This window comes from Cebidichthys violaceus, unplaced genomic scaffold, assembly GCF_023349555.1.
Source record: "Cebidichthys violaceus isolate CVI_PGR_0920_01 unplaced genomic scaffold, fCebVio1.0.p SCAF_29, whole genome shotgun sequence".
In the NCBI taxonomy this organism is placed as follows: domain Eukaryota; kingdom Metazoa; phylum Chordata; class Actinopteri; order Perciformes; family Stichaeidae; genus Cebidichthys; species Cebidichthys violaceus.
Window position 1 is genome coordinate 1233301 of NW_027176472.1, and position 10754 is coordinate 1244054.

Consider the following 10754-nt stretch of genomic DNA (forward strand, 5'->3'; position numbering starts at 1 on the left):
CACCTTATTTTAAAGGAATACTAAAACATTTTTGGTGCATATTTACGTTGTGGTCGAGGCTCCGATGAGAAGATTCACCTCAAGTGTGTACGGTGAAGACGAAGCTGCAGCCGGTTATTGACGCTATTAATGTTCTAATTTACCTGACGATATTTAAAATGCTGCATATTTGTGTTCATCTTCCAGGTACGTTTCAGTCGGCTGTGCTTCTTTTGACCCCTGACGGATGATTATTTTAAAGGGTGTGAGAGAAATGCCAAGCGGTGATTGCTGGTTGCAGCAATTCTCCGGTCAACTGAAGCACAGTTTTATTGAGCAACTGAGCAGCACACAATTATAAAAATACTGAGGCTGCGCAACAGATACATGTACCAATATAAAACACTTTGAATCAAGTAATCTACTAAACACACACACGCACACACACACACACACACACACACACACACACACACACACACAGAGATAAAAGAGTGATCGGCAAGCCCTTAACAATGTTTCTTAAATATCAAATCAACTTTTGGGAATAGTTGAACATTCATGTAAAAATTTGTATTTAAGACATAAAGTAGTACAGAAATATAACATAGGGATAAAGTATAAGTATACAGAATATGAAATAAAATAATACATATTTGTGGTAACCAGGTGTACAGTAATAACAAAATCTAACTGTAATAGAGAGAGAGAATTTACAGAGATGTGAACTGGTATAAAATATATAAAGCTGTATAAAAGAAAACAATGGAAACTTTCCTCACTTTGAAAATTAAAGTAATATAGTTTCACAGTTTGTTTTCGTTTCATTCTGATGGTACAAAATGTCCATGAGTCAATTTTGGGACGTTATCCAGCTTTAACCAGATCCAGCTGTGCGCGTCAACCCGGAGGCCACCGCACGTGGCGCCCACTAGGGGGCAGTGGCGTCCACTCAGCGCTGTTCAACCTGCCGGGAAATAAGACGACGAAGAAGACAACAACCGCGGAAGTAGGCGGTATTTTCTCTGTGGGCTCCACATGTATCCTGTACGCGTGTTGTTTAATGTCGGGAGAGAAGTATAAAAGAGGCGAAACAGTGAAATGAAAAGTGGATACGTCTTATAACTCGTTAAAGGTAAGATAGTTTTATAACAGGGGGGTGTTATTTTGAAAAACAGACACTTAAATGTCATTCAGCGTCCAAGAGTTCAGCACAGACTGTCAAATCTTCATTTCGTGGACACTTTTGACTAATTCTCTGAGTAATTCCATGATGTATCCAACATGGCAACATGTACGTACTGACTGAAGTAGACAACAGGCTGGACGTAGCGTTAGGCCTAATAACCATGTATTATGTTTTAAGACGGATGACATACTTTATCGTCCCCGTTAATATCACTGTGTCAACAGTAAACAATACAACAAATAAACCCATCACTCACAATGTCTCCTTTTTTATTATCTATTTTATAACAGCAGTCAGCAACAATGATGGAAAAAATGTATGTTAGTAACAAAAATACATGTGGAGTTTTGTTTTACTGATTTCTGATGAGTCAGCGAGGCTCGTAGTGTATATGTGTGTGTGTGTGTGTGTGTGTGTGTGTGTGTGTGTGTGTGTGTGTGTACACATCAGTAGTTTACTGTTCTGCTGTCCCAGCTGAAGGCTGCTTGTGTTGATCAGACTCTCCGGTAGAAGATGCTGAGTGAATCTAAGGCTGCAGAGCTGCTCTCCTTCCTGAGCCCCGACACTCGGCCCGATGTCAAAGGTCACACCACAGAATACATCCTGGGTCTGTCGGGACACAGGTACGACGACGATGTCATCATGTCTACATTACTGATCGTTACGTAATTGTGTAAATGTAAAAGCACCAATAGTCAAACCCTCACTGTCGAGGTGTTTAGTAACAGAAATATCCTGATGTTTGATGTTCTCCACATCGCCCAGCTCTACCCATCACTCTGGTTTCTGTACGGCCATCAAATGATCGATTTTAAAGCACATATACCCGGACTACATAAAATAAAGAACCTCTTTCTCGTGTCGTGTGTTTGTTTTCAGGGACGGCTGCCACTTCCTCCGCTCTAATCCTGACCTGGTGGTCGCTGTGTTTGCTCTGACGTCTGACCCCTCTATTGCTATCGTGAAGGACTGTTACTACACCCTCATCAACCTGTCAGCTGACGCCACCCTGCACCAGGTGACCAGTCCCGATTGATCGGCAGAATCCCGTCTTAATTTACAGCCGACGATGATTTATTTCCTCCACCGTCCCCCAGAGAGGCTGTGGTGATGACGGACATTTGATAAACAAAACAAAGCTGTTGTGGATTCAGTGTCTAAACCCTCGTTGAAGACTAACAGCTGTTCTTGGTTGTGTCTGGTCCAGGTTTTGGTGACAGATGTCAAAGTTCTTCCAGTGTTGTTGAAGAAGCTTCTGGATCCGGAGTACCTGTTCTCTGATCAGATCTGCACCATCCTGTCCAACCTGACCCGCCATACCAAGACCTGCAAGACCGCGTTCAAGGTGGGACCCGGGCTCGACTCCGCCATATTTCACTGAGCCGCCGATGCCGCACAGGTCCGCGAAGCCTCTCGGCTCATCAGAACAAGATGTGTTTCCTCTCGGTTTCAGGTCTTCCAGGAGGTCGTGGGTCTGGCTCAGCTGGTGGACATCTTCTGCACCGAGGACTACAACAAGAAGGCAAAGTTCCACTATCTGGGTCCGCTGCTGTCCAACCTGACGCAGCTGCCCGAGGCCAGAAACTACCTGATGGACAAGGACAGGTGACCGAAAGCACTGCGGGACGAGAGAACTGATGTTTAGACAGAGGGGAGGTCTGCGTCGCCCAGTTTTGGGACTTTTTCCAAAACGGATATTTTTGCCAGATGTGTAAAAAGTGGGCATTTTATTCTCTATACAGAGCCAGTAAGAATTTAAGAAAGAGGAGATTGACCAAAGTTATAAACACATCAGCGACACTCTACTCACTACCAAAGATAACATATTTCCTGCTTTAAGTCTAATATTCTTCCTCTTCACATTTGTACGTCGGTAACTGCAGTGATTATTTGTTGACCCACACTAAATAATGTGCCTGAACGCATCATGCGTGGACACCGTCTGGAGGACTGAAGCTGCCGCTTTAGTCGGAGTGTATTAGTCTGAATCAGTGGTAATATTCGGTTCAAGGGAGTATTGACATCATTTGGGTGCAGCTGCGGCAGCATGTTGTAACTATCTCTGTGTGTGTGTGTGTGTGTGTGTGTGTGTGTGTGTGTGTGTGTGTGTGTGTGTGTGTGTTGCAGGTGTGTAATCCAGAGGTTGCTTCCCTTCACTCAGTACCAGGCGTCGGTGGTGAGGAGGGGCGGAGTCATAGGGACGCTGCGCAACTGTTGCTTTGACCACGGTGAGACGCACAGAGACCTCGTCACGATACGATGCATGAATGTGTCTCTTCAAGATGTGATCTAAAGTTGTCCAACTTTGATTTACTTTAATTTGACAGCCTTTTAAAGCCTTTTACTGAACCCTGAAATAGTATTCATTTACAGCAAAAGAAGAAACCATGTGAGAGATTCTACGTCTCTGTCCTCACTGACGCCGTAGTCCAACGTTACCGCCGCTCATCTGATCCCAACCCTCTCCTCCGTCTGTGCAGCGCACCACGAGTGGTTGCTCAGCGACGCCGTGGACATCCTGCCCTTCCTGCTGCTGCCGCTGGCCGGTCCGGAGGAGCTGACGGAGGAAGAGAACGAAGGTGAGGTTCTACTAGTCAACTCTTCAGTGCGTCGTATTGTTGTCGGCGATCAAGTGTTGTCTTCGCATCGAACCCTGACGAACGTTCCTCCTCTGGGTCTCAGAGCTCCATTGTTGTGGAGAAACTATTAAAAACACATCAATGAGTCTGGGTGACATGTTCCTTCATCACCATGAACACACACACACACACACACACACACACACACACACACACACACACCGTCCTTCTGAATTCATCCGCCGCTGAAAATAGTCCCCAGCAAATGCACCATTTCTTCCTGTGAAAGTATGATTTTAAAAACCGCAGTGACCAGCTGGATACACGTATATATTTGACTGGTTTATGTGTTTAGTAGGAACCAATGGGCTTGGGGCTGAGTGTGCAGGGGAGTGTAGTATTGGGACACGCTGGCTGTGGGTCTAACAGAGGTTGACGTGGTGTTCAGGTCTACCTGTGGACCTGCAGTACCTCCCCGAGGACAAGAAGAGAGAAGACGACCCCGACATCAGAAAGATGCTGCTGGAGACGCTTTTACTGGTACGACGCACCAACAACACACACACACACACACACACACACACACACACACACACACACACACACACACACACGCATTTAGTCTCATGTTTTCATCATGAACACTTTGCTCGTTTGTTGTTGTTTTTTTTGCAGCTGACAGCGACCAGAGCCGGCCGGGACACGTTGAAAGACAAGAGCGTTTATCCGATCATGAGAGAGTTCCACCGCTGGGAGAAGGACGTCCACGTCACAGCGGCCTGTGAGAAACTGGTGCAGGTAGGAAAGATCTCATTCATCTTATTATTACCGTTATTGTGACGGCTGAGCACCCAGACAGTGGCTAACAGAAACGATCGGTACTGGGTGTACCTAATAAACTGGCACATGTCCGTCCTCCGTCTCCTCTCCAGGTGCTGATAGGAGACGAGCCGGAGCGGGGGATGGAGAACCTGATGGATGTGGACATTCCTGAGGACGTGGAGGTGAAACTGAAGGAGGCCGACGCCAAAGAACAGGTGGAGCTGGCGAAGGAGCAGGAGAGACAGGAGGAAGAGGGGGAGGAGGAGAGGAGGAAGAAGAAGAAGAAGAGTGACGAAGAGGGGACAGACAAAGGACAGGAGAGTGGACTGATCCGGTAAAGTCCTGCTTCTGTTAACGCGATGGCTGTTTGTCGTTGGGACATTTAAGCGTTCATTATTCAGATGCGACGGGGGACGTTTGTCAGCTGGTCCACACAGGAAGTGACATCACTGCAGGGGTTGGAAAAGTAGAAGTAAGTAATGACTTGAAAAGATGAGTTTTCTGAGTCTCACAGGCTGCGTCTGTGTGCTTCATCATCAGTTTCATCATCTTCATCTACTGACGTTTACTCCTGTTCAAGGTGGTTGTTGTTGTTGTTGTTGTTGTTGTTGTTGTTGACCTCCTGTGTCCAACACCACGAGGGGAAATAATGTAGAGATGCATCTGACATCAGATCCATTTCAACAACTTAAAACTGACTCATTCACAGCGCTTCCTGATTATATTATGATTTTAATTAAAAATGATGAATGACAAATGTATTACAGTGGATCTGAAAAGGCTGAACTCTTGTTACGAAAACGAATGACGGCATGATTATGAAAGTGATTCAGATACGAGACGATGTAAAATGGGCGTCGCTACGTCATGAGGAGCGTTCTGAGATCTCACTCTCTGGCTGTTCACTCCTCATCACTCGTCACTCTCAATTCACTCTCAGTGGGCTTGAAGGTCTGATTCTTGTCTGACAGAATCACAATACTGTGTGTTTTGCGTATCCAGCTCTTCATTGAAACTATGCCACGTTAACACTGAGTGATGAACTTTCCCTCAAATAGAAATTTAAATTTTTAAACTGAGTTTAAAATGAATTTGGCTGCACAGCGTGAGATTTGGAATGACCGTGATCTATTTTAGGATTTAAAGGAAAGACTAAAACAGTAACATAATGTCTCCATATATTCTGGTGTCATAAGGACAATTAATAATTGACTCTATATATATATATATATATATATATATATATATATATATATATATATATATATATATATATATATATATATATATATATATATATATATATCAGAGTGTGGAGGCGGAGTCTTCCAACAGGAAGTAGATTGTATCGGTGGAGAGCAGCAGACAGCAGGTGAGCTCAGACTCCGGAGACTTGTAGAGAACCACAGACAGCCACAGGACCTGTCTCACCTCCTCCGCCTCAGACTGACGCAACAAAAAGTAAATTGGAATTCAAACAAAGACGACATAAGATGCGTCCCTTTCTAAATACGAACGCAGCATCAGGAACTGGGACAGAAACAGAACCAACTGGGCTTCGTTTAAAGGTTCTCCATACTATATGCACTAGCTTTGCTCTGAGTGTTTCGCATTGAGCACCTTTAATGTATCACAAATCCATGAATTTACCCACAATTTTCTGGTTAACCCATTCAATAACAATCCTAACAGCTATCATTTATTGTCACCTGAAAATATTTGAGTTAAATTTGTCTTTTTCTAAATTCATTTTTCTTCTGTTTTCTTAATTTCCTTTTAAAGTGAAGCTTCAAGTCTTCAATATGAAATATATAAAAAGCCTTTCACTGACTTCTGGTCAGATTTTCACCAAACGAGAACAGTTGTTGAGTGACGCTGGTTGACCAGCGGGGGGCGTCGGAGTCGTTTCTCCACTCTGACCTGAAACCAGCAGGAACTGACTCTCCTCTCTGGGGAAGTTAAAATATAAACAAGACCGAACTGTAAGAAGGATTGTAGCATCAATGTGACTCCGTATTAAGACAGAAAGCTTAAAGTCAAATCATTTGAACTTCAGTGCAAATGAAGTTTGTATTTTGTTTGTTGAGATCTCTGTTAGCTTTTGTGGTTTTGAGTCAGAATTCAGATTATTTCAGATGGAAACGTCTTCATGCGAGCAGAGAGATGACTGCAGTAAACATGAACCTTTATACATCGAGACGCTGGAGATAAAACCAGGAACTAAAACTCAGCCGTGTGTGTGTGTGTGTGTGTGTGTGTGTGTGTGTGTGTCCTTTGGTTTTCGGTCCTTGTGAGGACCAGTTTGCAAAAAAAGCTCTTTACTTTTCAAAAATTCAAAGTGAGGAAACTTTTAAGAAAGTTACTGTTTTTAAAGGTAACGATGAAAAAATGGGTAAATGAGGATTTAAAAAAAATACAACTTTTTTGAGAAAGTGAGAACAGTTTTCAAAACATCAGACATTGTTAAAAAGTGAGGAATTCATTGTAAACTTTTTTTTTTTTTTTTTTTTTTTTTTTTTAAGTTGAGACCTTTTTTTTGGACAGTTGCAGAAAACACTGACAGTTTTGGGGAAAGTTTGAGTAGCGAGGACAATTTGAAAAGGGGAGGACATTTTGTCCAGTCCTCACTTGTCTAATGATTCAGTCCTGCTTTTAGGCTTGAAGTCAGAAACAGGTTCATGTTCAGTTTAGGGAGCTAAAGAAAAGGTCACTTTATGACGATAAGGGTCCTCACAGGGACAGATTAGCATTAGCGTAGCAAGGAGATAATACTGTTATTTCAAATAGAGGCCTTGTGTGTGTGTGTGTGTGTCTTTGTATGTGTGTGTGTGTGTGTGTGTGTGTGTGTGTGTGTGTGTGTGTGTGTGTGTGTGTGTGTGTGTGTGTGTGTGTGCTGATCAGGTGTTTCTTTATCAGCGTCTCCGTGACTTTTTCCACCTCGACACACAAGGTCAGATTCAAACCAGTCCGGGGGAACTCGTCTCACGTCTCACTGAAGTTGCGATGAGCCGTTCGCTCCGTGCCGCTAGATGTCATTTGAATTTCTCCAAAGTTGAGTCATTAACCTCAGTAGGAAGTTATCCTTCCTTTTTGAATGCAACCATCTGTGCAGAGAAAGAGAGAACAGACTTTACTCATGAGTTGTAACGTTGTCTTTCTATTCATCGGCTGCTTTGTGTCACTTCTCCAACAAAACACACACAGGTTTTTAGTTTTTAGTCGACGCTCCTGAATCGGAGTACATGTTGAGACCGAACACACTGCTGCATTTTTTTGTTCATTGGAGGGTGAAGACAGGCAGGAAAAGAAAGGAGGCCTGTGTAGAGCGGACGGGCTCGACGTCACCGCTCTTTTGAGTAACTGGGCGGGTCTGTGTGTCCCGGCCAGCCAATCGGATGCTGAGGTTTCCGGTTTCACTTCCTGGTGTGTATCCTCAGCACGCACACACACAGACAGACAGACAGACAGACAGACAGACAGACACACACAGAGAGACAGACACACACACACAGACACACACAGAGAGACAGACACACACACAGACACACACAGAGAGACAGACACACACACAGACACACACAGAGAGACAGACACACACACAGACACACACACACACACACACACAGACACACACACAGACACACAGAGAGACAGACACACACACACACAGAGAGACAGACACACAGACACACACACACACAGAGAGACAGACACACAGACACACACACACACACACACAGACAGCCTGCAGTACGTGTGTGACGTGTCCCGCACACTAACGGATGTGTTCTTATTGTGCTGTACATCTCGCACACTTTCACCACAGTACACAGTATCACACTGAGTACATTTGCCGTAGTACTACTGTTCCTTTGTGATAAGCTGTCACATGCAAAGCGTGTGTTAAGCGCGTGAGATATCGTGCAAATGTTTAAACTTTGTTTTTTATGATTTCATCATTGATTGCATCCGTCACTACTGACGGCACCGCTGTCTTTTGGTTTGCTGCAGTAACTTCATTTACATGCTGCTAACTCTGCTGGAAGCGTTTTAATCCCTCAAATGTCTCAAGAGACACATTTGTCTTTATTTGTTGAATTTACCAAATGTGTGATTTATTAGTTTTGGCACTTTCAAAGTATGTATGCTGTTTGTTTGTTTTGTATTTAGTATCTTTAATTATATATTTTTATTCCTATGGTACTACAATATAATACAAAGTACATGACTTGAACTCGAGCAGCGGTGGAAGAAGTACTCAGATCTTAAAGTACAGGTATCAATACCACAGTGTATAAATACTAGATCTTAAGTAGAAATACAAAAGTATGAGCATCAAAATGTACCTAAAAGTACTCATTATGCAGGATGGCCTATTTCAGAATAATGATATTACTGGCTAATGTCAACTACTTTATACACTACTTTGTTGCTTAATCATAATAATATATATGAATTTATTAGTTGATTTCATAATAATTACAATCTATAAAGTAAAGCTTTAAAATACATGTAGTGGAGTAAAAAGTACAGTATAAAGTAACGTACTCAAGTGAAGTACAAGCGCCTCAAAATGAAGTACTTAAGTAAATGTACTTAGTTACATTCCACTACTGCTGCTGCAGACACAAGACGCTTTACACCAGAATCCCTCAAATGTCCATTTTTATTGAATTTGTGATTATTGTGGTTTCAGCACTTTGTAGTAACTTTGGTGTTTTTGTACTTACAGTAGTACATATACATAGTTCTATATAGACCTATCTCTCTATCTCTTGATATCTATATTAATTAACAAAGTCAAACACAAAGGATCTTTACCTGATCATATTGTAATCGTGAATAGACCATCTTTACATACACGAGACATGCTGACTCTGCTACTACTAACCACCTCACCAATAAAAGTCTTATCTTGATGCCAGAGCTGTGGACTGAAGTCACATGACTTGGACACATGAATGAGATGTTTTTAGAAGCAAAAAGTACTTTACTTAGTACAAAACGTTGACTTTAAAACCAACGAGTCATCATTTCTTCTGAGGTCCTCCTCAGAGTGATACAGGAGAACTCTGTTCATATCAATCCAACAGCTTCTCCTGAGTCTGTCGCCCTGCTGCTCTGTCAGTCCAAGCTGATCACACACAGCCAAAGGAATCTGTGTGTGTGTGTGTGTACGTGTGTGTGTGTGTGTGTGTGTGTGTGTGTACGTGTGTGTACGTGTGTGTACCTTGAGAGGATTATCAGTCCAGTGAAACATTCACCACGCTGCTGAAAGGATATCCACTCCCCCTTTCTCTCTAGTTGAATTGAGCTCCTGTGTGTGTGTGTGTGTGTGTGTGTGTGTGTGTGTGTGTGTGTGTGTGTGTGTGTTAAAAGCTGTCAGTTCAGTAGAGCAGCAGCAAACAGATTACACATTCACAGTTGTCCGCCTCAAAGACTGTACATGTAGAAATGTCTGATTATATGAAGACTAGTTGCTGCTTTATTAAAATGTGTGTGTTGTCCTTCTGTAAGAAGATCGATACCAAATGAATGAATGAATAATTATTTTTTTTATTTTTTTCGAGGTGCCTAGCCCACGTGGGCTTATAAGTCACTACTTCCATAACTTCACAGGCCAGAGAAAGCGAAAAACAAAAGCAAGCCAACTCACGGTACTGTACACATCGCATCACAAGTAAGCTTAACCAGTGGTGGAGAAGTCAAACCTTTTACTTGTGTAAAAGTAGTCACAACACAGTGTCACAATATTCTGTTACAAGTGAAAGTCCTGCACATAAAAGAAGTCATTATGAAAAAATGCCTGGTGGATTATAATAAGTGATGAGTAAGCATTAATGGTTAAAGTGGGGCTGATTTCAGCTACTGCTGGGTAGTTTAACCTATAATAACATTATATTATTATGTTTTGTATTCATCTGAATCTTGTCAAATAAATGTAGTGTAGTTAACGAAGGCCTATAATATTGACTTCCAAAATGTAGTGGAGTAGAAATAGAAAGTACAAGGTACTTCAAAATAGTACTTAAGTACATGTACTCCGTGGCTCCAGTCTCTAGTTTACTTTAACTATAAGTTATTGATGAGCACAAAACATTCATTCAAAAACCCAGCCGTTATGAAGACAATGTAAATGTTGAATGAACTTTTTTTTTAAGTTGCTTCAACATCTTCACAGCTCA

The 10754-nt window shown here is 42.4% G+C and overlaps 1 protein-coding gene across 2 annotated transcripts; it reads left to right on the plus strand.

Moving 5' to 3' along the window:
- Positions 1-989: 989 nt before the first annotated feature.
- Positions 990-5704, plus strand: hgh1 (HGH1 homolog (S. cerevisiae)). 2 transcript variants are annotated; one of them, XM_068722305.1, is made up of 10 exons: positions 990-1114; positions 1643-1791; positions 2048-2186; positions 2376-2513; positions 2622-2773; positions 3296-3396; positions 3649-3747; positions 4196-4287; positions 4423-4545; positions 4680-5704. In XM_068722305.1, exons 2-10 carry the CDS (start codon positions 1682-1684, stop codon positions 4905-4907), a joined length of 1182 nt encoding a protein of 393 aa, XP_068578406.1. In that variant the 5' UTR covers positions 990-1114; positions 1643-1681; the 3' UTR covers positions 4908-5704. The 2 variants fall into 2 exon arrangements, with proteins under 2 accessions (XP_068578406.1, XP_068578405.1); XM_068722304.1 differs by having other exon boundaries at positions 1667-1791.
- The last annotated feature ends 5050 nt before the right edge of the window (positions 5705-10754 follow it).